At 39.0% G+C, this 27,739-nt stretch overlaps 2 protein-coding genes across 6 annotated transcripts; one reads left to right on the top strand and one right to left on the bottom strand.

The window, feature by feature from the left end:
* Window positions 1-1,153: 1,153 nt before the first annotated feature.
* On the top strand, window positions 1,154-21,163 carry kidins220b (kinase D-interacting substrate 220b). Of its 5 annotated transcripts, none has more exons than XM_060866401.1 (30): window positions 1,154-1,364; window positions 3,343-3,499; window positions 3,906-4,004; window positions 4,198-4,296; window positions 5,172-5,270; window positions 5,553-5,651; window positions 5,751-5,849; window positions 5,952-6,149; window positions 7,298-7,396; window positions 7,497-7,595; window positions 7,682-7,780; window positions 7,876-8,053; window positions 8,312-8,476; window positions 8,645-8,824; window positions 9,045-9,210; window positions 9,488-9,639; window positions 9,746-10,035; window positions 10,538-10,678; window positions 11,068-11,305; window positions 11,757-11,845; window positions 12,564-12,708; window positions 12,830-12,992; window positions 14,445-14,623; window positions 15,066-15,292; window positions 16,460-16,588; window positions 17,169-17,198; window positions 18,142-18,279; window positions 18,381-18,479; window positions 18,928-19,152; window positions 19,247-21,163. In XM_060866401.1, exons 2-30 carry the CDS (start codon window positions 3,368-3,370, stop codon window positions 20,408-20,410), a joined length of 5,220 nt encoding a protein of 1,739 aa, XP_060722384.1. In that variant the 5' UTR covers window positions 1,154-1,364; window positions 3,343-3,367; the 3' UTR covers window positions 20,411-21,163. The 5 variants fall into 5 exon arrangements, with proteins under 5 accessions (XP_060722384.1, XP_060722383.1, XP_060722385.1 ...); XM_060866400.1 differs by having other exon boundaries at window positions 5,550-5,651; XM_060866402.1 differs by lacking the exon at window positions 17,169-17,198 and having other exon boundaries at window positions 5,550-5,651.
* Window positions 21,164-22,169: 1,006 nt separating this feature from the next.
* id2b (inhibitor of DNA binding 2b) lies at window positions 22,170-24,973 on the bottom strand. Its single transcript, XM_060866405.1, has 3 exons — window positions 24,569-24,973; window positions 23,545-23,599; window positions 22,170-23,119 (listed from the first exon to the last, which is right to left on the bottom strand). Exons 1-2 carry the CDS (start codon window positions 24,896-24,898, stop codon window positions 23,549-23,551), a joined length of 381 nt encoding a protein of 126 aa, XP_060722388.1. The 5' UTR covers window positions 24,899-24,973; the 3' UTR covers window positions 22,170-23,119; window positions 23,545-23,548.
* Window positions 24,974-27,739: the final 2,766 nt, after the last annotated feature.

Genomic DNA, 27,739 nt, shown 5'->3' with positions numbered 1-27,739 from the left:
ACTTTTTAGTTTTGTTTGAAACAGAAAAGGGAACTACTGGGTTGGTGCTTGAATATTCAAATTTAAGATTCATTTAAGTTATCAAAGCTTGATTTATATCCATAGTGAGATTGCTAATTATATTTCAGGCTCATTCTGCGAAACATTTTGACGATGTGTACTTCGGACAGTGGTTAGTCTATTGGCTCTCATGGGATGATTTTGACTTACCATGTGCTGTACTTTATCAGTAATAAATTACTTCTTAGCTTATTATGCTTGTTTCTTAAAATGCAAGGTTACCTTTAGAACTGCAACCAAGTAAGAAAAATCTGCACTTAAAGTTTCTGAAAGGTTCTTACAGTGACAAAAAGGTCTGAAATGGTTCTTATTATTGCAACACACAGTCTCCAAAGAATGTAATAAGAATAGAAGAGGGTAGTTTTGCTCTTCCTAATGCATCACAGGAAGCTGCTGCGTAAAGAATAATAATCATAATGGGTCCTCTGCATCAACGGTCTCTTGTTTTGTTCATTAGGAGACAGATTATGGTTTCTTTACTAATTCTCATGTGTCTCTACTCGGTATGCTGACTTGTAATAAGTGAACTTTATGATGTGGTTAGAAAAACGCTTCCTGGGCACTTTTCAATGCGTTTCTTACTTCATTCTTATTGCATTTTTAACCACAAGTCTGATGATGACTGGGTGTTTTTCATTAGTGGATGTCTTAACCCACTACTAATTGAGGTGTTTACAAATTCCACAGTTTTGTGCATGAAATCTAGCTTCATCTGACCAGCACTTAGTCAAGCATTAAGGAAAATAGAAAATGCCATACTAGTTGGCAAAGATGGTCTATCAGTTTGATCAACTCGGCTTGTGTCCTGGCATCTGGCAGGTTCTCAGGTTAATTTGGATCTTTCAGTAGGGATACCAACACCACGTATACTACCGTATTACCACGTCACAACAATGCAAACTGCACCATAATTAATATCTGGTCAATTATTGATTGTCCTGGGGGTCCAGGTTTAAGCAAGGTAGATTAGAGCTGATGCAGTCAGTATGTTTATACTGTACCTACAAGGTGTACAGTATGGTAGGTGTAGCTGATAAAGTGGCTAGTGGGATTATGGCTATACACGTATATTAAGAACACAGCCATTGTTTCCCACGGTTCCACTGACGTCACCGTCGCCATTGGCTGAACAACAAGCTCAAAGCTACGAAGCTAAAGCTAACGACCTCATAGCTTCTCTGGTCGCCGTTCAAAATGGCTGTTGCTGAAGATGGAGAGTAGGGTATGAAATAAAGCGTAAATAAAGGGACACAAGGAAAGGGACGACATCCAGGAAGGTCGTGTTAACATTCGTCGCTTTTAAGGTAAGGAAATGTTTCTAGATTTGTCTAATTCAACAGACGTTTCGTCGGTATTTCTATGTTGTCGAGGCGATTTCATGACGGTGACATCTAAAGTAATCTGTTTTTGTAAGATTATAAGTCGATGTTTAATCTTTTATCGTGTTGTTTAGCTGTTAACAGCGTCGTTTTAAAGGAATTTGTAAACGTTTGATTTTAAAGCCAGTCGGTTAGCCAGTTAGCATCTTCCTCAAAAATTTGAAGTACTCGTTATTTTCTGTTTATTTTTTGAGAAGCAGATTGTAATAACGTTTTAGTGCTGCCTCATGACAGACCAGATATATCAATGTATACAAAAATAGCTTATTTAAATCGGTATTTCTTAATTTCACTGTTTTATAACACACAAGCATCTTGTATCCGAGTCTACGTTCTAAATCTACGTTAGAAGCAAACGTTCTAAATTGCGACGGTTTTATTACATTGTACTTATACGTAGTATCATAGTCTGTTCACCGAAACGCAGCATAAACACTATGCGTTTATTTACTTTCTCCACAAACATAAACATACACGTTAACGTTAATATTCTTCTGTTTATATGCTGTGTTATACACCCTATTATATTGTGTCACGTGTTATCTGATGTTGCTTATTACTATCGCATGTTGTGTGGAATCCGTTCGGTTCTATGGTCGTATAGAGGACAAACGATATCCTGGCATTATCCTGTCTAAGACTGGAGAACAGATCAAACATTGTAACGACTAAAACCAGGATTGGAACAATAGCTTCACAATATTCTGACAGCATCCCTTGTCAGCTGAGCATTTGCCAGAGAGAGCCAAGCCTAGTGGTCATGAATAACACATGATGCCATTCTGTAAGAACAACACACACAAACACACACACACACCTACCTACCACTCAAACCGAATAGGTGTTGAGAGAAAAGCGACAGTGTCCTAAACATACTTTGAAGGACAAGAAGCTTGCACTGTGGGTAAGATGCCAGATTTTGTTTCATAAGATTGAACTTGGTCTCAGTGATCTCATGGTAACAAAGTTAAATGTTATCAGTGACAACACTGTTGTTGCTTTCCTGTTATCATCAGCCATCTTTGTGTCTCTGTTGTTTCTTCCTCTTCTGCTATTTGTGCGATTTGTATATCGTGTACTGTGCTTGACACAAATAGCCTGGGTCATTAAAATGAACACGATTCAAGTGGTTTATTTTTAATTCCTGGATAAAGTATGGTTTTGCACTTGCAGATGTTCCTTTTTTTTTCTGAGATCTCTATATTATGTGTATATTTTTGGGTGCTATTTAATTGGTGTCACCTTTAATAGTCCCAAATGTCAGATTTTTGGTAGTATGTAAAAATATAAGTCTTTTGAAGGGAAAAATAAATTCATGTTGGTCACTGTTTATAAAGTGGATAATGGTGTGCTATTTGGTATACCATTTGCAATCCATTGCTCTATTTGAAATGCACACCTCTCACATCTCCTGTTCCACTTTGGATGCATGATGAATCAAGCTACTGTCTGACCGTTGCCTGGAAATCCAGGCTGTTATTAAGGCTTGTTTGTCTTGTTTCCCTTGCATTTAATATTAGCTTCCTCAGTCCTACGTAAGGCACTGAGCAGTAGATGTAGGATATAACTTGTTAGAGCAGGAGACTGATGAGATGTGTAGAGAAGCAGACATGCCGTTATCCAGACACTGAGAGAATAGACCTGCGTCTTATAACAGTGTTATATTAGCCTGCAATTATACCCGGCTATATACCCCAGACATTTATAAAAGTAGCTCATGTGTAATGCTGGGAATGCAATTGTCAGATGCTGGTTGTAACTCTTCATCAAACCATGTGCTTATGCTCTTATGCGTGGATTTTTCAAGAAGTTTAATCTCTTTCAGTTATTGAAATATTTGTTTGGAACCTTTGTTTGGATTTTGACTGTAACACATTAGCGTGATATTTCTCCTCTCCTTCAGGGTGCCACAGTGATAAGCAGCAATCATGGACACCACTACATCAATAAAGATGACCACCATTGCCATCCAGAACCTCTTCAGCTATGTGGAGGAGGAAAACCTGGTTGCTCTTAAAGCGCACCTGGAGAAGTTCAAAGAGGTGGATGGCCGCAGCGACGTAAGTGAATACATATCTGAATGGATTCATTCTCACTTGTATTCTCAGGTGTATTTAATTCCAATCATTTCCAATTGTAACAAATGGCAGAATACTTGATAAAGCAACCTTAAATGGGCCTTGTTTTTTCTCTGTTTCACTACAAGCTGAAATCATCTCTCATGTTTATAAAATGGCACACTAAATAATGTTTAAATAACATTTAAACATGTTTATATTATGTTATAAACAACCTGCCGACCCAGAATTCTACGTTTATATTCAGAAAAATGTAAATGTCCTCGCTGTCTTGAAAAGATATTTAAAAGATATAAATAGCACAGCGCACTTGATAACAAAATATAAAATAGCATGGAGTAATTTAATCCTAAAGCTTGTAGTCTGACTGTCTGAATATCTCCCTCAGAATGGGCAGACTCCTCTAATGTTGGCAGCAGAGCAGGGCAGTTTGGAGATTGTCCAAGAGCTCATCAGAAGAGGTGCCAATGTCAACCTGGATGATGTGGTAAGCAAACATTCACATAGCATTGAATGTAAAAGGATGCAGCATGCACACACACACACACACACACACACACACACACACACACAGCTTTAAAGCATTCAATGCACTGCCTGCTTTCCCCACTGTTACCATGGCAACAGTGGCCAACTTTGCAGTTTCTATGGTGACCGGCTGCTCTGCATTTATCCCATAGGACTGCTGGTCTGCCTTGATCTCTGCAGCCAAAGAGGGGCATGTGGAGGTGGTGAAAGAGCTTCTTGACAACAGCGCTTATATTGAGCACAGAGACATGGTGAGAAACGCCCATTAACATAAAAACAAATATGGAGATCTCCAAGCATCTCATTCTTTATTCAGTTTCATGCTCGCCAATATTCCATATTAGACCAAGACAGAATAAGTGTCAGTTGTTTAAGCTAATATCAAGCAGCTGAACATTTATTGTCATGAGCAGGTGAATGGCGCAAACAAGCTTCAGCCATTTTATTCAGTTACCATGATCTGTGTTAAAACAAACATTTAACTCCCATTTCAACACAGTTAACTCACATCGTTCTCTTACATGAAGAGTGGAATTACTACATACATTGCAAAAACATTTAAAACTAAAGTAACAGCTGATGCATTGAATAAAGCAAAAGGAAATGTGGCAAATTTGCTCAGAGTGCCACTGAATGGAACACAGACACAGCGTGTAGCAAATACTGCATATGTCTACAAGCAGAAGGGTACAGAATTATCCACTTAGTCATTGTGATTTCATCGTGATTCTGTATTTCAATAGCCAACTTGTGGTTTAATCAATTTGTATGTCTAGCTAAGGTTTGCTAATGTTAAATATAGTTTTACTGCTGATAGTAGGTTGAAATGTACCTTTATGCTTTTGAAATTAGCAACACAGTGCTGTTACTGTATAAATTTCAGGGATAATGCTAATGTTGGACCTTAAATTTTTTTAAGATCTTTAAGGGTCCTGTAGTAAATTTTAATGCCAGTGATTAGAGTGTTTTTATGCAGATTTACCGCTGATAAATGCACATTAAAAACACATGCCTATTGCCACAGTATTAAAAATTGATTTAAGGAAAGCCAATTAGTCATGGCTCTTTTAGTCTGATATCAAACACATTAATATGTATGCATGATAACAGTGATTGTACTGTTCAGGGAGGCTGGACTGCACTTATGTGGGCTGCTTATAAAGGTCGTGTGGAGGTTGCAAATGTTCTCCTGGAGAATGGGGCCAATCCCAACACCACAGGACAGGTAAAGTAATGAAACCTCTATGCTTTTCAAATATAAGAGGACAAGAAATCCTTTAAATTCCTCCTTTATGTCATGATCCCATGCTATGTATATAGCACTTTTAACAGTGGACATTGTCTCAAAGCATATATACATATATATACAGTATACTGTATATACAGCAATTCAAATGCTAAAATTTAAATTTCTGTTTATTAATTTAATATATTTAGAAATAGATAATATATTTCTATTACTGTTGTGTTTACTGAATACCCAGCATTTTGTGCTATTCTTTAGCAGTACAGTGTGTATCCCATCATTTGGGCTTCTGGCAGAGGTCATGCTGAAATCGTCATGCTCTTGTTAAAGCATGGAGCAAAAGTCAACTGTTCTGACAAGGTAGAGCCACCTGGTTTAAACTAAAAGAGCTGGAACTCTTTGGATGTTTTATAGTGTTAAACTAAACAGCTGATTGGGGTGTATGTTTACTTTGTTCAGTATGGCACCACTCCGTTGATCTGGGCTGCCAGGAAGGGCCACTATGACTGTGTGATGCACCTGCTAGAGAACGGTGCTGATGTTGACCAGGAGGGGGCAGTAAGTAAACATCTTTGCTTCAGGCATCATTGTCTTCGTTTCAATATTTTTTTATTGAATCAGAGCTTCACTGACTGCTTTAAACTTGTTTGTTGTGTTTAGAATTCAATGACTGCACTGATTGTGGCTGTAAAAGGCGGCTACACCGAGGTCGTGAAGGAGCTGTTGAAGAGGAACCCAAATGTGAACATGACAGATAAAGATGGCAACACAGCCCTGATGATCGCAGCGAAGGAAGGCTACACTGAGATTGTGCAGGATCTGCTGGATGCAGGGACCTATGTCAACATCCCTGACAGGGTGAGTGTGTGTGTTAAACACTTGGACTTGTGGTGTCCAAAGTTTGCTTCTGTTGTTTTACTATGGGGCAACACAGTTAATATGGCTAAAGTGTAAGTGAAGCTTACATAATAACAAGTTAATATCATGCAGTGTACATAAGTAAATAATCACATGCTTGCCACTGACTGCCTCTAGTTAAATAACGTAAATAAAACTTGTCTTGTTTTATTTGTTTTCTGATAATTTTCAAAATATTATCTGAATTTAATGTTGTATAAGATAGAACTTTATTAATCTATCTTGTGTAAATATACTTATAGAAAGAAATTATTTTGCCAGACTGCTTCAGTTTACACGCGAGAATTAATATATAAATTAAATATGCTATATATCGTCGCTGTCGGGCGGAATCCTCGTATCTCCAAAACCGTTATTTTTCAGGAAATTAAAAAAACGCCGTACCTTATCTGCAGTGCACAGAGTTTAGTCCGCATTGCAGTGGATTGTCTTGCGCTAAATTCCTGTCCTCAGATGAGCACCAGAAATAGCGGGGGTCAAGATTTTTTTTTTCTTTGAGCCCAGTGTTTTGAAGACATTTACCTCAGAAGACGTGTTGATTCGTTGCGACTCTTCTTGAGGAGAAATATGCCACGAAGCTCTCCCGCGGAGTGAGGAAGAGGTGGACAGTTGAAGTGTCCAATGGAGTGATGAGATTTGCGCTCAAGTTATTTTCAAGGCTTTAGATTGGTTAATAACTTGTAAAAATAACAGACCCATGTGGGGACTGACCAATAGCATCGATATGTGAATAAATATGAAATTGACCAAATTTGGACATACGAGGTTTCCGCCCGACAGCGACGATATACAAAATATACAAGAAAGCTGCTTGAGAATTAAGACAATATTACACGTTATACTTTTGCACATGATACGATATTCATGTACATATTGTAAATACTATGAATTGGGAGAATGCACATAATATCTAATGCAAGATTACAATAGTATATATCTAATTTCAATGCTGACCAATTTTGTTATTTATTTAAACTTTATGTAAGTATTATTCTAGGCTGAATCATCCCTTTAAACCAAATGAACTAATGTGACCTTGTAGTGTGACTGTGTCTGTATTTGGCTTTCTTTTTGTATTCAACATTTAGAGTGGTGACACGGTGCTAATTGGAGCTGTCAGGGGAGGCCATGTAGAAATTGTAAGAGCCCTGTTGCATAAGTATGCTGATATCGACATCAGAGGACAGGTAACAGTCTTATTATACTGATCAGTAGATCACTCGTGGTATACATCATGTTAAATATATAATAGATCCTGTATTATAACTTTGTTTTTGTCTACATTAGGACAATAAGACAGCCTTATACTGGGCTGTGGAGAAGGGCAATGCCACCATGGTCAGAGACATTCTGCAGTGTAACCCGGACACAGAGACCACTACCAAGGTACAGTGGGTTAAAGAGCAGCCAAGTCTTTAATATATGCACTGTTATTAAAAAAGGATCTATACTAATGGGCTAATGTGTTCCAGGATTCTGAAACTCCCTTGATCAAAGCTACCAAGATGAGAAACATTGAAATTGTGGAGCTACTCTTGGACAAGGGGGCAAAAGTGTCTGCTGTGGATAAGGTAAGAGTGAATAATACATTGTCATGCATAGTATATAATAAATAAGGACACATTTTTAGCATGGCAGTCATTCTGAATGTTCTCCTCTCTACTAGAAAGGGGACACGCCTCTTCACATTGCCATTCGCGGAAGGAGCCGCAGGCTGGCTGAGCTACTCCTGCGTAACCCTAAAGATGGCCGTCTGCTTTACAAGCCAAATAAGGCAGGAGAGACACCATACAACATTGACTGCAGCCACCAGAAAAGCATTCTTACTCAAATCTTTGGAGCACGTGAGTCCTACTCAGTTGTACACGTCGCTGTCCTTATTCAAGCTATAGTTGTATTAATCTGAACACATTTTCTCTGATTAAGTTTGATTAAGATTGAAGACTGATGGACGCACTGAATAATAGGCTAAAAAATTGTGTCTTTATTATGTTTCAGAGGACAGATGCTGGATTAAACTTGATTTTATGATATTACCTTATGCTGTTGTGATATGTTCTCTTTGGTGATTTGGCATTATGTATTGTGTAATTTCCACTCAGGACACCTGTCCCCCAGTGAGACAGACGGTGACATGCTGGGTTATGATCTGTACAGCAGTGCTCTGGCTGACATCCTGAGTGAGCCCACCATGCAGCCCCCTATCTGCGTAGGCCTGTATGCTCAGTGGGGTAGCGGCAAGTCCTTCCTGCTCAAGAAACTAGAGGGTGAGTTCTATGTTGGGCAACAGGTACACAATTACAATACAAGATTACACACTGTAGATGAACTGTAACTTGGACCATTGGTTTGTTTTTATATTTCTTATCAAAACGAAAGTGAAGTTTGACACATCGTTGTTATTGGTAATGTGCTGGTATTTCTCTCTCTGACAGATGAGATGAAGACTTTTGCAGGGCAGCAGATTGAGCCACTTTTCCAGTTCTCTTGGCTAGTGGTTTTCCTGTCACTCTTGCTTTGTGGATCTGTGGCACTAATCCTTGGCTTCACTGTAGACCCTAAACTGGCCATTGCTGTCTCTCTCAGCCTGCTGGCACTGCTCTACTTGTTCTTTGGTAAAAAAAAAAATATATATATGTGTGTCTATTTAGATATATTATATAAAAGATTAAAAACATTAAAATTTTATGCTTTTGTTACTGCAGTCCAGAAATAATGCATATTTGTTACACAAGAGGGCAGAGTAGGCAGTGTCTACATAATTGTAGGATCTAGCTTTAATGATGTATTGCGATCTAGCTTTAATGCATTTCTTTTTCTCTCCTTTCTCTTCAGTGGTTGTGTACTTTGGGAGTAGGCGTGAGGGCGAAAGCTGGAACTGGGCTTGGGTTCTCAGCACTCGGCTCGCTCGCCACATCGGCTACTTGGAGCTTCTGCTCAAACTCATGTTTGTTAACCCTCCCCAGCTGCCTGAGCAGACCACACGGGCACTGCCTGTCAGGTAATTATACTTATATGCCTCTTAACTGTATCTTAATATTTTAGTCTTAATATATGATTTTATTATTATCATTATGATTATTAATAATACATTAAGATGTATTACAATTTTACAAGATTTATAATAATGAAAATCTGCTATATGGAAAAGAAACTTGATAAGTATTTTAAATGTATCTCTTCACAATTATAAAAACCAAAAGCATGATTTCTTTTTGCCGTTTTATTATTTTTTTTTTGAGAATGTTTTTAGTAACGTATAAATGTTTGTTTTTCAGGTTCCTGTTTACAGATTATAACAGGCTGTCCAGTGTTGGTGGAGAGACCTCAATGGCAGAAATGATTGCCACTCTCTCTGATGCTTGTGAGAGAGAGTTTGGTTTCATGGCCTCCAGACTCTTCCGTGTCTTTAAGACAGAGGACACTCAAGGTAAAAGCAATCTAATCTGTTGGCAATCTAACATGAAATTGTCTTCTTTTACAATGCAATTTAATGATCAGCATTCATATGGACTTCTGTGAAAAAAAAAAAACAGGCAAAAAGAAATGGAAGAAGACATGCTGCATCCCATCCTTTGTGATCTTCCTTTTCATCCTGGGTTGCTTGATCACGGGCATGGCCTTACTGGCTGTCTTCAAAGTAGACAGCCGGAACCAGACCGTGAATGCAGTTCTGATTGCCATGGCGAGTGTGGTGGGCTTGGTTCTACTGTTGAACTGCAGGACGTGGTGGCAGGTGACGGATTCGGTACTGAACTCACAGAGGAAGAGACTGCACAGTGCCGCTAATAAGATGCAGAAACTTAAGAGTGAAGGCTTCATGAAGGTGGGTCCACACAATCGCACATACATATCGTGTAGGTATGAGTAGTTCCGATCATTCAAACTTTGCCTTGTACAGACAGATAACTCAAATCAGCCTGGCCTGTTATATGAATGTTATTTGAATAAGTGTAATTACACTTCCCAAATCATACATTTTATATTAAATTTCATGTATTTATTATTTATAATTGCAAATATTTTCTATTCCTTTTAATAGTAATTGGAAAAAGATGTTGTACTGCTTCTCAGATCAACATAAAACATGTTCTTAATTTTTTAAATTATTATTTGTTTGTATAACGTATACTATCAGCTGGTTACTTATAAATCTGCCTGGAGTTGTTAGATGTGGTCCATAGTACATGCATTGAATTGTGCATTGAATATGTAGATTTTAGTGTGAATTTAGTAGTTTCTTTCTAATTATGAGATACCTATACCTACAATATAAAGTACCTATTCCTCATGGTTGCCTGTCCCTGTTCTCTCTCTTTACTTTTCAGGTGTTAAAAATTGAGGTAGAGCTCATGGCTAAAATGGCGAAGACCATCGACAGCTTCACTCAGAATCAAACGCGTCTAGTTGTCATCATCGATGGTCTGGATTCCTGTGAGCAAGATAAAGTCTTGCAAATGTTAGATACGGTGAGAAACAGTAGCCTAGAGTCACCAGTAGAGGTCTCTGCTGTATCACTTTTTTTACCTAAAAAGAAAAATCCACTTGTAACAATACGTGACTTTTTCAAGTGCATTTTTACAAGAGTAGCTTTGTCAATAATACTTACTAACCATAGAAGATTTCTTATCTTATATTACAATACATTATTTTAGAAAAACCTTTAAATGCATAATAGCTGTCTATACTTAATATAATGAAACATATACATATAATAGATCATTCACAAAAAAATTTATTTTTTTAAAAAGTTATTTTTATTTCAAAACATTGTGCTGTGTGGCATGTTCCATCCAAGCATTATAGTTGGTTTCTCATGTTTATCTTGTTATGTTCTTGTAATTCTTTTGATCTCCAGGTGAGGGTGCTTTTCTCCAAAGGTCCATTCATCTCTATCTTTGCCAGTGACCCTCACATAATCATTAAAGCCATCAACCAGAACCTGAACAGTGTATTGCGTGACTCTAACATCAACGGTCACGATTACATGCGCAACATCGTACACCTACCCGTCTTTCTCAACAGCCGAGGCCTTAGCAGCGCTAAGAAGATGTGTGCACCAGCCCCAGCCAATGGAGAAACAGGCAATTTAGAGGGTGAGTTAGATTACCATACTGTAAAGTCTACAGCCACTTTGCCCCTGTAGGACTAAAATCAGAACTGGTTCATTGAATAAAACAAATTCTCATAGAGTTTTCACAATAGCACGGTTAACACTTCTGAAACTTTTTAAATACGCCTAATAAGGGTTATAGTGGGATAGCTGCACATAGGTGTTTACAGTGGAGATGGAGGCACACCAGTTTGCAGTTAACAGTTAGTACTGCTGCTAGAGAGCATGAATAATATTTATTATTCTGAACTGATCTGCACTTAATCACAGAGAACACTTTTAGTTTAATTTTAGTATTATTTGTTTATGCCCTATTGCACCTCAGGAACTGGGTAATGCAGTGGCTTTCTTTTGTCATATTACATATGTACATATTATCTGTTTGGAATTTTCCGTTTTTGATCTTTTGGTTTTAATCTGCTTCCTCTTTGCAGGTTGGCATGAGGAACTAGACAGGAAACTGTCCCAAAACAGCCTTGGTGAAATGGCTAAACTGGGCAGTAAGACCACTTTGAATCGCAGGGTGAGCCCACCAGAATTTCCCTTCTGCACCATGTGAACTCCATTGGTCATATTAATAACTAACTTATGGAAGTTAAATTATTTGCTTGTGGAAGTAAATAACATTCCACTGTACATAACAAACATCAGAATTCTGGCATGGTATTGTGGGGCTATCTGTGACAGAGACATATGTAGGATTCAATTCGATATTTTTAGCATCATCTGTATCATTTCAGTATTTCTGTATCTTCTGGCAAGAGATAATATCGTTTTAGTATGAACACACTCAAGGAAGCACTCTGTTATATTGTCTCCTGTGGAAAAGCAAAGAAATAAAATAATAAAAAAAGTGGTGTCAGAGTTTAAAATGCTTAAAATTTAGATGATGTTAAAAGGAGCTGTGAGGGTAAACTCATGTTTGGGACCAATGAGTTAATGAGGTCCTAACCCATGCACATAGCCATGCTACATATTAATGATAAAACACAACTTGAACAGCCTCAAGTCATAACAACATAACATCATAATAATGTTTAAAGCAGTTTGTATTTAAGATATATGTATATTTTGTTATGAACATATAACTCTGTGTAACGGCAATGTATGTAACATAAAGACACTCATGACCTATAATTGGTTGTAATTTCTATAGGCTTTTAAAAATCGAAAGAATTGCACTTTAGTAGTTCTTTAAGGTTTAAAGCAGGTAGGACATCATGGGTTTTTCCTCTCTTTAGGACACATACCGGCGTCGCCAGATGCAGAGGTCAGTCACGCGTCAGATGTCCTTTGACCTGTCCAAGTTGCTGGTCACTGAAGATTGGTTTAGTGACATCAGCCCTCAGACCATGAGGAGACTGCTCAACATTGTGTCTGTCACAGGTAAGATCTACTACCAGAATTTGTGTGAGTGTGTGTTTGTGTGTGTGTGTCTGTGTGTGTGTCTGTCTGTGTGTGTGTATACACCCTAGCTGGTACACCAAACTGTGTTTCTTTCACGCAGGTCGATTGCTGAGGGCCAATCAAATTACTTTTAACTGGGACCGACTAGCATCCTGGATCAACCTGACTGAACAGTGGCCCTACCGCACATCATGGGTTATCCTGTATCTAGAAGAGACTGATGGAATTCCTGAACAGGCCTCGCTCAAAACCATCTATGAAAGGTTCAGCTCTGATTACTTTAGCACCAACTCGTTTGTTTTTTTAAATATATAACCATTCAACCCATGAAGACCGATCTGATTGCTTGTATACAATGCTGTAATACATATTTAATGAAAAAGATATGCTTTATTCTAAGAAGTATGTTGGGTTCAGAATGTATTCATACCATTTATTCACTGCTGTATAAAGTACCTTTGGCAGCAGTTACAGCTTCAAGCCATCTTGTTTAAATGTCTGCAAGCATTGCACACCTGCAATTGGCTAGTCTCTTCCGCTCTAACTAGCAGGTCCTCTCAAGCTTGAACACATTGGTTGGTGAACTTCTGTGATCTGCCATTTTTAGGTCTCTCTACAGATGTTCTGTGGGGTCTGGGCTTTGGCAGGGTCTCTCAAGGGGACAGTCTGAGACATTCCAGCATTTTGTCTTGGCTATATGCTTCAGGTTGTTGTGCTGAAAGTCGTTTTGTCCCAGTATCGGGATGTGTTCACTCTGGAGCAGACTTTCTTTAGGAACCTCTTTGTATTAAGCTGCATTCATTCTTGCCTCAATTCTGACCAGTCTTCCTGACCATGCAACTGAGAAGCACCACATAACCACGTGCTCCTACAACAATACTTCATCATAGGCATGGTATTACTCTGTTGATTAGCAATACCTTTTTTTTTGCTAGATGTGCTTGAAGATCAGCCCAGAGGGTTTAGCTCAGACCAGAGAATCATTTTGCCTTATTCTGTCAGAATCCTTTGTCTGTCATCAACATTTTAGTCAGGAGTGGCTCTCATCACGCCACCATAAAGGCCTGATTTCTGAGATGGTTGTCCTTAGAACAGGATTTCTGCAGAGGACTTTCAGAAGCTTTGTTAGAGGTCATTGTGTTCTTGGGATCACATCTCTCTGGCTAAGTAATGTAAGTTAATTAAATCTTTGAAATATTTACATTAAACATCAGAACCTTTACAACCACCGAGTGCTCTCACTTGGTTAAAAAAAATAAATAAATTTGGGACGTCTGTTTTAGGCTTTATTTTTGTGCTCCTCTGGACCACATAAATGAAAACATCTGAGTTTTATATCCATTATAAGAAGTGTAGCTTCTCAAAGAAAAATAATATCAATATATTATTGTGTTGACATTGGCTATGCTACTTAGTATTTGGTTTTTGTGATTGATAACACACAGAAACTGTTATTATTTTATTACAGCTGTAACAGTTATATATGCATCACTTTGAGTTTAAATAAATACATCAAGTACGATTTGACTTAATACCCCACAGTGTGTGCAAAAGAAACCTCTTTAAGAGGTTGCACAAAGGCCTGCAAAGTTCTTCAAGAAGATCTCCATTTCAACAGTTCCATATGAGCTTAGAATGTACCTGAAGTTTTTATTTCTTGAGATGGTTTAGTTAATTCTTAAAGATGTATAAGTTTCTGTCTTTCTACGTAACAGAATCTCCAAGAATATTCCCACCACTAAGGATGTGGAACCCTTGCTGGAGATTGATGGAGACGTTCGGAGTTTTGAGGTGTTCCTCTCCTCTCGCACTCCAGTGCTGGCTGCTCGAGACATCCGCACCTTCCTCCCCTGCACAGTCAACCTGGACCCTAAGCTCAGAGAGATTATAGCAGGTGAAAAAAAAATGCAGCTGGTGAGGATTTGTGTGTTTGTGGTTGAGGATTCTTATTTGTGAGGAAGGATCAGGACTGAGGTTTAACCTTAATGTTCTGTTCAGGTGAAACCTTAATATTTATAAACGCACACACGCATTTATGGCTTTTGACACACACACACACACACATACACATACACATACACACCTGCTTTCAAAAAGATTCCTGAGTATGCAAAAGTATTTTTATGCATCTAATTTCATGAACGTTATTTGTAATGATAATACCTGAGATAAAAATTAAGATGGTGTTTTTAAGTAAAGTACACAGTGGTCTGAGTCAGTGATATTTTGCTAAGTAAGTGAACAGAATGTGAAGGTTAACAGACTGAAGTAGGTGTTAGATTTTGTACTGGAGGCCTTGTAGTAGAATGCAGCTGCTCTGTTTCCTGCCTCCTCAGATGTCCGTGCTGCTCGGGAGCAGATGAACATGGGTGGGGTTACATATCCCACACTGAACCTGCAGGACCCTGCTATCCGTCCCACATCCATCTACAGCCAGCATTCCTCAGCCTGCTCACCTACTGCCTCATACAACGTGCCATACAATGCGAGTGGTGTGTCCCCTCAGCCCCACAGTGCCTTCTACAGTGGCATAGCTGGTCCTCAACACCCCTATTACAACAGGGTATGTGTCTTTATAAAGGCTCCCTTCAGCCATCACACAGTCCGGCATCAGTTTTCTACCAATTGTGATCTATACAATATGTAATAACTTGGTTAATTAGTGTTTATCTAACCTAATGCTTTCCCTTTGAGATGTTTTTCTATTTAAGGTCTATATGGTATTAGAGCTGCTTTAGTTATTTTGGAGGGCTCAGATAGAAATGAAAAAGACCCACCATCCATGAAGGTATTCTAATTAGTTTAAAATGTTTAATGGGATTAGTGAATAAACGCCATTTTTCTGTATGAACTATCAAATATTTTAGCACCAGATAGCTGGAATCCTTGGTATCAAAGGTTCCAGTGGAGTGGTACCATCAGGACTAAATGACACTCAGAGGCCCTGCATATTTATAGCTGAACACATTTATAGCTGATTATGATGACATGAACAAGCTCGATTAAATATAACAAAATATAACCCACATAAACATTTAATTTGTTAAAAACCATAGCATAGTGAATTCATAGCACAAATGTAGTGCAAACAATGTTTTTAACAGTGGGTTGAAATTAAAATCTTGAAATGTTATTTTTGTCCCAGTGGATTTTTCATTTTGTAGACTATAAGAGTTATATACTACTTGCAACCAGCATATGATGGTGAGCAAACTGACCAATCAGACAAAGGAATAAATCGAATTAATTCATGTTGACTTCTTCACTGTGAGCATTTCAGTTGACTCCCAAGTTAGTGGGAAAATCGTTGGTTCCTGTTGTTGGACCAGTTCATATTTTTTGGAAGTGCAGTAACTTTACTAGTCACAGTTCAATTAATGGATGAGGGAGATCTTGTGGACAAGTGCATTGCTTAGATTCCAGCTCCAACTCTGGGTATATTTTCTTTCTCTGGTCTGGATACTGTTTTTAAGTTATCATTTCCCCGGCAATAGATCATTATTAAATTTCATTTGATCATTTCCACTGGTTTAAGTTTTTTATGTTTTCTGTCCTGTTTGTATCTCAACATTTTTATAGAATTGCATGCATGCACGTATTTGTGTGTGTGTGTGTGTGTGTGTGTGTGTGTGTGTGTGTGGGAGAGAGTAACCCCACTGTTGGAATATTTTGTTTGTGTTTCATTTTCATTTGCTAAATTTGTTTACTTCTCCAAAATTCCCTCTCCCAGCCTTATTTCCCACACCATTTTTATGTGCTGCCCAGGCAGTACACTGGCAGCACCCATCCCACTCATACACCTGCACCTCCACGCCCAATCATTAAAGCGACCCATCCCAGGGAGCCTAGCTCTGCAATCGTAAGTACTGAACACTAGATGTAGTGCCTTACAAATCGACGGCCTCTGATTTTACTGTCTTCATGTGTACTGTGTTTTATTTGCAGCTCTTTTACTGATATTTTTTGTTTAAATCTAACAACTGATAACAACAGGACCCATTACTTCTCAATAGTGTATTGGTTTAGTGTCAGAGATTTTTTTGGAAACGTAATTATGTATAAACCACTGATAGTGCACAATTATATTTTTGTCTTTTTTTTTTTTTTTTTTTTTACTGCCAACTCAACTTAACAATTGTAACATTTATGCAGAGTACTTTGCTGTGTGTGTGTGTGTGTGTGTGTGTGTGTGCGTGAAGACAGTTAAGTTCTTGCCGTCTGTTCACACACACGCACAGAGTGTCAGTGACGTCAACCACCAGCTGTCTAATGCTCACTGGAGCCCATAGTGGAATAGAAACTCCACCTGCTTTGCGAAAAACATACCTGCTCCCTTGATACACTTTTTTCTATTTCATTGCAAATGGCCTATATGTGGTTCCCTCACATTCTCCACCTCCTCTGTCTCTTCCCTCCTCTCCTTCTCTCCTTTTGAGCAGTGTAAGGTAGCGTCTTTGAAAAAGAAGCAGGTACTGAATTCCTCTAGACTTGGCTTAAACACTGCTGCTGTGCTGCCCTGTTCATGCTGCCCATCCTTACAAATGCCTTCTTACTCTCTCTCCTTCATTTACGCAAACAACTTCTGCACCAAGCACTCCCAGCATGCCCTTTGGGAGCTGACATAGTCTCAGCGGGGAAGGAGGAGCTAGGGTGTTAAATATAAAGCTTAACTTGTGTAATTATAAAGAAGCCTGTTTACTCAGGAGCATGTCTTATTTCATCCCTTTTAATGCTTTCAAATTTTACGCTGGCAACGTAACTCCTTCCCCCAAAGTATTGTTTTGCATAGCTTATCAAAAAGATATCTATATCCAAGATATCAGTTCACCTCTATCACTGACCTAGTATCTTAGAAACTGTGTCATTAATGCTGTGTCATGGAATTTCACATAAACACACATCTAAGATCTCTAATGAATCTCAGGGCTGATATTCAGTAATCTGGTACAACGTGGAATGAGCACTGTGCTCTAGTTTACTCTGGAAAAGATGTCACGTATTTTAGAGCAAAAACAATATTTTGCTCAGTGGATGTTGCTGAACTAGTTCCTGAAACCTTTTTTATGTTTAATATATAGTACAGTGGTTATTTCAGTGATTTTATAAATTCCATTACAGTGCAGGAACTTAGTTAACCCTTTTTTTTTTAGCTTACTAGACACTGCTCCTTACCATTTCTACAATCCTTTATTTCAGTGTAACACTCCTCTTGGCTAGAGTTTCAATTCAAGCTCTTCTCCTGTTCTTTGGATAGCTTGGATTGCATACTAACAACAAGCATGATATTTAAATTTTTGCCTAATGTGCTTTGTCTACCTTGTTTTGAAGGTCTCAGAAGTCTTGTCATAAGTGAGCAGGTGGTACTAATGTGAAGGATCTGATTATTTTCTCTGTGCATGTATGTTGCATCAGGGCACTGCTTCTGTGGTGTCAGGCACCCCATCTGTGCTTCTCAGCTCCATGAATACAGACATGGTGTGTGAGTACCTCAGAGTGATGGAAGGCATCGACCAAGGCATGCTGGCCCAATACACAGCCACCATTAAGAAGGTGTGTTGTTTATGTATGTGTCCATATGAGAGAGAGAGAGAGAGAGAGATATTATCTGCCAAAGAGAGAGTTGTGCTGCGCCTAATCAGTATTTTTCACAGGCAAACGTCAATGGACGGGTTTTATCCCAGTGTAACCTGGATGAGCTGAAGAAAGAGATGAACATGAACTTTGGAGACTGGCAGCTCTTTAGAGGAATTGTGAGTATATTTCATGTTCTCTTCAAACTAGCTATTTATTTGATTCACTGTTTCTAAAAAGAAAATGATGAATATTTGAAGGCAATATCAAAACAGCATGTTTGGAACAAGTAAACTGATCCAAATTCTGCCAAATGATGTTTTTGTTTTGTCCCAGAAGGTGAGGCATTGATGCCAAAGCCTTTTGCCAGCTGCAGGTGTAATGGAGGCAAAGCTTTAATCAATTCCTATATGCAAACTATGCAAGTTGTGTAGGGCCCCCGTTGCCCTGAACTCTCCCCTGGCACACCAATGGCACATCCTGAATTGTATAGTTCTTTATTATTTTGATGAACTTATCAGAGGCCTATTGCGTTTTATGCAGAATGACAGACTAACTAAACAAAAACAGACCTGCTTTTTCTTAAGGCTACCGGAATGAATCCTAATGACACCTTTATATGTGCAGGTGATGGATTTGCGTAATATGGAAAGCCAGGTCCTGCATGAAGAGGCCCCCAGTGAGCAGGGCAGCAGCATGGGTGCACATGGAGAGACTAACAGGAATCGTGGTACTTCAGGCCAAGGAGCTAACAATGATACCTCACCTATGTACAACTTCAACCTTAGCTTTGAGGAGCTCTCTAATGTGGGCCTTGACGAGCTTCAGAGAAATCCAAATCCTTCATGGATAGTGAGTCTACCTTTGTAACTTTTGTAGATCCTGTTCTTGTTTTCTTTTAGTGCTTGATCAAATTCATTCTCGCAATATTACGCACTCTTTGCAGAACACTACACACCGTACCCCCAGCATGTCCAGCCTGAATTCTCAGGAGTCCTCCAATGAGATCTGCAAACTAACTGACAAGCAACAGGCTGAGTACCGCAATGCCTACCAAGAGTACATTGCCTCAATGGCACAGCTCGAGGCAACAGGTAATGTGGCGGAGAAGCCAGTGCAGCCCCATCCAGGCCAGTTTATGCACTCCAACTCTGATGATAAGAATAAAGATGGTGGTGATCAAGATGGACGCAAGTCCTACTCTAAACGAGCTGGTGGAAAGCCAGCAGTGGATGCAACTGACTATGCTTCCACTGAAGCTGCCACTTTAGACCCCATCAGTGAGGAAGACGAGAAGTTTGACCATGGTTCATCCAAGTCCCTTCTTGGACGCAAGTCCTCTGCAGAGAAGCTGGGCCTCTTCCAGAGTGCAGACCTGAAGCTGAAGGCCACAGGAGGATCGCGCTACCAGAAACTGACCAGTGATGATGAAGAGTCAGAAGAGTCTGATAACATTCCCCTAATGAAGGATGGCAAGAAAGTAGAACCCAAGAGCAGTGAGAATGAGGATTCTTCTTTAACGAAAGGAAAAGAGTACCACTCTGATGGCATGCTGGACAAGAAGGATTCATCTGATTCAGGTGTCCGCTCTAACGAAAGCTCACCTAATCATTCTCTGCAAGACGAGGAGGCCGACCTGTCTCAGTCAGAGAGGACCAACCTTATAGAGCTAGATGAGGAGAGTCTAGCCCGCAAGAGAGGCCTGCCTAATAGTTTGAGTGGCCTTCAGGATCCAGCAGTCGCACGCATGTCAATCTGCTCTGAAGACCAGTGCAGCCTCCTGGCCAGTAGCCCTGAAGAAAGCTGGCCTTCATCTAGAAGTTATAACCTCAACCGCACTCCCAGCAACAACACCCTTAACAACAACACTAACACCCTGCAAGGGAACCGTCAACGCCAGCCAAATGACAGTTCCAACACCACTGCCAGTGAGGTGATAACCCCTGGGTCCAGCAGCACCACCACCTCAACATCCACAACCACCACTCACAATGAGAATGTACGTGTAGTGCACTTAAAGAGAGGTCTGAACCCTGGAGATCCACCTGAGATCTGCACTGTGACCTCTGACACAGTGGTCTTCAGTGAGGAACGTGAGAGCATCCTATGAGAACCTGCACCCTGGTCCTGGCAAAGTGTTGCTCTTACAGTTTAGATGTTTGGTGTTGTGTTGCATGCTCAATGGAATGTGTAACTCAGTATGTTCAGTGATACTGTAGTCTCTGTATTTCAGTATTGAATAGTGGTAGTCTGTCCACCATAGTTTACCTGCTTAAATGCTGCCTACATCCTTGTTTTGTGAAATTGACAGTATTACTGCTTTCATCTCTTTTTGCATATTCTACATTGCCCAAGGTGAACATGAGCACTCGGGCCATCTAGTAAAATAACACTGAGAATTGGGGCTATAATTATAAATGCATCAGCTAATGCTTAGTTGCTTCAACATAAACATAGTTTCACATTAAACTGACCACCATGCTCATTGCTTACTCAGCTATGAAACACTGTCGTGTTGTGTTGTATCGAGTGTCAGTTGCATGCTTCCTGTCAAAATATTAGATGTTTTGCTTAAACTTTAAGGTCAGGACCAAAACAAAAAAAATCCATCTGAAGCCATCGCTTATGGTTCAAAAGGTATTCATTGTTCAGGCACACTACTGATACTGACCTAAAGTTTAGGAAACCTTTAAAAACATTAGGAGCAGTGTCATGCATGTGTCTCACTGCATTAAATGTCAAACGTCAAACAGCATAAGAAGTTGCACGTACTAAGCTTGTGTTTTGTCTGTTTACTTGTATTAGCTGTGGATCTGAGAACTGAAACGTCTACCATGTGGGGAAAAATAAACTATATGAGAGATTTTCTGCTTTATGGGGTATTTATGCATGTTTAGAGAAATCTAGTTATTTAAGTGGTTTACAAATGGCTGTATGCAGTGTGCGTCACGAAGATATTTTAAATATCGTAATTAATTATAGATTTTTGTAGTGCAGCAGCATTGTTGCATCACATCAGCTCCCTGGTTCAACAGAGACACTGCAACACTGACTAAGATCAAGCTATCCACATTAAGCTTTAATCCACCAACCATTTTAACAAACCTTTAACTAACTAACTGTCTACAGCACCACTCACTAATCAAATGCAGTCAGACAATGAAACTAATCAATGGCATCAGTTGACCATAGTGTCCACAGGTTCAGGAATGAAAAATAAGGTGTATTATTATAATCCCATTTTGACTGTCACACTCCTACGTACTTGTGTCCTTTTTTAGAGCACAATTTCATGCCAAGGTTAGGTTTAGTAATAACCACTATTTCTACCGTTTAGAGTTACTGCTCAGGCTTCTCACTAGATGTTGGAGCGTGGCTGTGGGCATTTCTGCTAATTTATCTACATGAGCAATAGTGAGGTCAGTTGATAACGTTGGGTAAAGGGGTGTAGTCCGTGTTCCAGATCATTCCAAATGTGTTCAGTGGGGTTGAGGTCAGGGCACTGAGTAGGACACTCACAGTTATTAAAAGGACAGTTATTTCACTCCAACATTGACAAACTATGATTTCATGGGTTTTGATTTTGCTCTGTTAAGCTGGAACAGGTTTGGGCCTTTTAGTTCCACTAATGAAAAACTAATGCTACAGCAAACAAAACATTTTATACAACTGTGTGGTGAAGACCCAAATATGAAGGTGATGGTTATAATTGGTATATTTCTTGTGTACTTGCACTTCCTTATTTTTAAAACTTGGGCCCAGTGCGTTCTTCTTTAAAGGGATGGGACACCCACCCTCCCCTCAGGTTATTTGAACTCTATGGAACTTGTATGCCTAGAGTCGAAGTCAATATAAAGACAAATGACCCATTTAGTAGTCTACATCATAATTTATTTCATAAAAAAGTGCAATTTACATTATTTATAGAAAATCATTTGGCATTACTAACATCACATTCCAGCAGAATTAAAGAAAAACATTGATGCGCTTTACAGGAATGGCACACTGTGAACCTTACTGTTCACCCTGCTTTAACATTCACACACACACTCACACACACACACACATCTCATGTCCATGTAGTGATTTATCATCAGTGCTGGGGAAAGTTCTAATATTTATTCCTGTACCAGGCAACACGTTCTTATTACGTGTGATTATTTGAACTAACCCTCACCCAGAAGGGAGTAAATGACTAAATGTACAGTAACGGTAATGGTATTAAAAGGCTACATGAATAGAATATTATTTTAATGTCATGATAAAACACAAAATGTCTCAGCTTGATTAAAAAAAATCAATATGGTGGATAATATTATTTTGAAAATAAAGCAGGCCCATGGCTAAGTGTCTGAATAGAGTAGAGCAGTAGGTCATCTGCAGCACCCTCTACTGGTTCTGGAATGGCTTTAGGGGAAAAAAGAACAGTATAAAACTGAAATGAAGGTAACACTTTGTGTGTTAGAGTAAGTGTAACAGCCATACATGATCTGTTAGTCCTTCAGCACTGCACTGATCATCTGAGCTCTCTGTTCACACCGAGCCTGCAGTTTGACACCTTCACAAAAGGCGTTTTCCCCTTTCTGTTTATTTTCCTTTCTATTATTTTTTAAAACAACAGTTCTCTCGGTCCTGTAGCGAGGTCTTCCTTTGGAAGAAAGGTCATGTATGGCCTGCAGATAAATATAAATCAGAGATACGGAATGGTTTATCTCCGTTCCAGGAAAATCCGTGTCAGTCAAGATGAAGTCCAGGCGAAAGCACACGGAAGGATAACAACAAAAAAAAAGAGGGTCCTGTTTTTGCTCCAAAGAAACACCTGCAAAATATTCAGCAAGAGAGAAAGGGGTGTTTAGAGAAGGAGGAGGCAGAGATCCGGACCCACTGGCGCCGCAGAGGAAACCGTGGTGCTCATTTTCTCCCCCTTACCCTCATCCTCACCCCCCACCACCCAGCTGTAAACCTTTTAACTTTAAACAAGTTTAAACCTCTAAGCAACACCATAGTACATACACCATGGTCTTAGGACATCCTGATGAATATAAATTGTAAATCTGTCCAAGTGTAAACTATCATACAGAAAAGCAATGAGTCCTTCCATGTCTCCTCCATGCAAGTGTTCTTACTGTATCACATCTAAAGTAGCACAGGCTTATGCTATAAGACTTTATTGGGCATTTCATGTTTAATTAGAAACTAGGCATAAATGTAACACTCTAACCACTATCAGAACGTATGTCTTACCGCTTCAGATCGTTATCTGGTCATCTGTGTTCATTTCTTTTGCAAAGTGGCTTATCTGGGGGAAAGAAACAACACACTGAAATAAATCACATGCATGCAATTAAACTGCATACACTCTCCCATGCACTTGCACACATCATGTATACTGTTTTATGACACGTTTATAGACTTCGGCTACTTCTTTTGTAAATGAATGAATGCTTTATTAAGTAATAACTTGATATTTTACATTGTTTTCTGATTTTGTGTGAAGCGGAATAAAGTTCTATGTAAAACAGGCACCTGTAGATAACCAGCTACATTATGATATTCAGTGGTGTTGGTATTGTGGACGCTTCAGGTTTATATTCACATCCTGGTTTCCAAAACAGTTTTCCAAAATCCAGAATTCTAAATTTCATTTGCTAATTTCTTCTGGTTTGTTTATGCTACTTTTAAATTGATTTGAGCATTCATCTGTTAAACAAAGGGAAACAAAGTGAATGTATATTTAAAACACTTGTACATGTTAACAGAAATTAATTACGATTAATTAATATCGTAATATCCTTATAGACAATTAGGGAATTACAGTTATAGTTATAATTTAACAGTAGATAACTTGAAAAAAAAGTAAGGACAATGTGCTGCACAGACAAGCTGCACAGTTTGAGGCTGAATATTAAGCCAAATATACTGTTTATGGATTTAAGGTTTAAATTGAGCCATTTGTTGTACAATAATTTACCTTTGTACAAATCAGGATTATTATTAGTCCCATATGTTTTGTATCATATACACCATCAAGTGCCACTATGTGCACCTTGTCCTTAATAAGAGTCTCCTAAAAAAAAAGCCTAAATGCAAAAGTCCAAAGATGCAACAAATGGTTAGTGGGAAGCTCTTGATCTTGTGTGTGATTGCTACACACAGCAATACCCTGGTGTTGAATTAACTACATGAACACATGCAGATATTATTTGCGTCCTGCTAAACTTCTTTAAATGCGCAGGTGATCACTAGATTTCCATGCATTTGTCTTTACCTGAAAGGAGCTGATTTCCTCTTCAGTACTGGAGGAAACTCCTGGACGTCGCTGTGGTTGAGGTTGAGGATTATCCGAGCTGGAGTCCAGGGCGATCTGAAGGTCCAGGATATAATCGATGACATGCTGCAGGATCTCCATCTTAGTGACGCTCCGGTCCTGCGGCAGACTGGGCACCAGCTCTTTTAGGCGGCTGTAGCAGTCGTTCATGTCACAAAGCACACCTAGTGGCTCGTCCCATGCGCTCTTACTTCTCCAGATCCCGAGATCCTGCGTGTGAGAGCTGACGTGTGTCCTCCGCATGGGCAGCACTGGACTGATCGCCTTCATATTTACCTGTTTCCTGCTTGGTCACAATTCGAGAAATTCTGTCTCGCAGATGTATTCCAGAGTGTGCTGTGTTTTTGGTTTATATAATGCACGGGCTTATGATGCTGGGTTAAAGAATGACACGGATTGGTCCATGCAGGGACATCAATCAGGGGTTCAGCGCAACCGCATTGGTTACAATTGAAGCGCTTGGAAACACGCCCATAATCCTTACTGCGTGTTTTCCTCGTGCGCATGAACTGGCTGCAAGCGCAATACAGACGCACTGGAAAAGCAAGAGGTGTAACAAACCCAGCCATGGGGGCAACCTGGTGCCCACCTGGTGCAGTCTCAGACACAGATATTACAGTAAAAAACCAGAGTACATAGAGGAAACATGCATGAAAGAATTACATGCAAGCAGGAATTAAACCCCCAACCTCAAAGGTGCAAGGCAAATGCACTAAACACTAAGCCAACAAGTAACACATTTCCCAATGTAAATCAACCAATGAGTTGATTCACACACATAGCTACAGGCTGTGAAACAAACAAATGAAGCTCCACGTCCATCTATCACTTCTACAATGAAATTATGGACATTGATTTCTACACATCACTGAGAAAAAAACAGAAATCCAGTTGAATCAAAATTTTTTTCTAATTGAAATGTAAGGGTGTTTGTTAAGGGCAAAGTCAATAAACATGAATGCAAAAAAACAAAAAAAATTTTATCTACTTTTTATCTAATTTTTTATCTACTTGTGTAAGGCACTTCCATGAATTTTCTTGAATGCATTTGTAAATTGAGATCTAATGTATAGTATAGTTTGTGACTGATTTGTGACTGATTTACTAGCTGAGTCAATGTGGCTCAAAGTCAAAATGGAAGTACCACAAAAATTTGATTTGTGTTTTTTAAACAGCTTAGTTCAGATTTTCTCATGTCCATCTTCTCCTACACCCTTTAGACCTCTTATTAATGTGTAATGGCCGTACTTTTGACCTTGCCTTATATTTCCCTGTTTTAAACGGTTTGTTAAAATTAAAAGGCTTTCCATTGTAAATTAGTTCTGAATAAACAAATTTTTAGTTCCTTTCTCAGCACATGTAAACATGCTGAAATTCCTATCTGTAGCCCACTAATCAAACTAATCCCACATATTCTACATATGCTGTTTATAGGGATCTGCCTAGGAACTTGACGGCAATGTTTCCTCCTAAGACAAACGTTTAAAAAGGAATTAAACCTCTGTGTTACAGAATTCCATCTTTCAATAACATTCTGTGTCATTAATGTAATAAATTCCACTGATATTTTTGGTGTATGTTCCACATGTATACACACACACACACACACACACACACACACACACACACACACACACACACAATTCTTTTGAGGACATCCAGTTGAGATAATTAGTTATTTAGATAATTAATGCTATGCTTACACTTATACTGTTAGCTTTACATTAATTAACATCAGTAAATCAGTAAAACATTCTGCTGTCTTTCTTGTGCAGCAGCGTGTCTAGTGTCCCATGCAACCTTGGGCTGCATCCCAAGAAACACCCTAGCATTTGGTAGTATGCCCATACAGTGTGCATAGGGAGCACCTATATTACAAAGCCTACTACTTAATATTTGTTTCATACACTTGATCTCAGTTAGCATTTCTTAGGCTAGAACCTGTGATGCTCGGTGAGACCATGCTTTATACCAGCATGAAGCATTGGTAGATTATGCTTCACAAATGAAGGTTTCCCTTGTTACACAATGTGTTATTGAGTGCTTTCTGACCTTTTCTTCTTGAAATGCTGGAAAACAAAACAACATTGTGTAACCTAACACGATTCAATAGCATCTCTTGAACCATCATATGAAACTCGAGTCTTTTAGGTGTTCCCTCTGTGTTCTATATTGAATGGAACATGGGCCAAATGGTGTAGGGTTTCATAATAATAGTTATTTTTTTCCTCAGCTGTTTTTAAAAGGTGTGAGAAGGAGAACACCTTTTTTTCACCGGCAGTGTTCACAAAGCATGCTCTGACACTCAACACATGTTGCCAGATCCTCTAAACAACTAAACACAAATGAAGCTCCTAAAATATTCTTAAAAGACATGAGAGCTCTAGAAATTTGTTATATTCTTAGATTATTCTTAGATTACACTTAGATTATTATTATTTTATAATTTATAGTCTTTCAGTTGTGGATTGTCCATTGAGGCAGGTGGGCCCGAGCTCTACTACATATATCAGCCTTTCTTCATTTTCATAAAGTGATCACTCTTCCTCATACTTGGGGTATGTACAGTAGACAGTCAGTTAATGACAGGGTTGCCAGATTGGTGTGTTAAAAATTTTCAGTGGTTGCCAAGATATTATTTCATAGCAAATAATCAAAGTATTTTTTATTTTTATTTTGACCAATTACTTGTCACTAAACTGCTTCAACTCAGTGATGCTGGTGGATCTCCTTGCATGAAGTGTTTTTATAGATACTTCCACATGGCTGGTATGATGTTGGAACTTGAGATTCGAGAATTTGTTTTTTTACCAAACATAATACTTCTCTATACAGATTTCATCTGTGCACAGAAACATTTTTTCCAGTTGGATTCTGACCTTATCCACATGGTCTTGAGCAAACTCTGAACAAACTTTAGTGTATTTTTTGGAGAGTAGTAACTTCCTCCTAGCTATGCTGTCATGCACACCATTTTTATATAGTGTTTGCCTGATGGTGGATTCATGAGCATTGACATTATTCAATGCAATAGTGGCCTGTAAGTCCTTAGATGTTACCCTTGGGTTGTTTGTTACTTTATTTTCAGTGCCCTTGAAGTGACTTTTGTTG

This window comes from Tachysurus vachellii, chromosome 3 (genome assembly GCF_030014155.1).
Source record: "Tachysurus vachellii isolate PV-2020 chromosome 3, HZAU_Pvac_v1, whole genome shotgun sequence".
Taxonomy (NCBI): domain Eukaryota; kingdom Metazoa; phylum Chordata; class Actinopteri; order Siluriformes; family Bagridae; genus Tachysurus; species Tachysurus vachellii.
The sequence above is the reverse complement of the archived record's forward strand: the minus strand, read 5'-3'. Positions and strand labels throughout refer to the sequence as shown.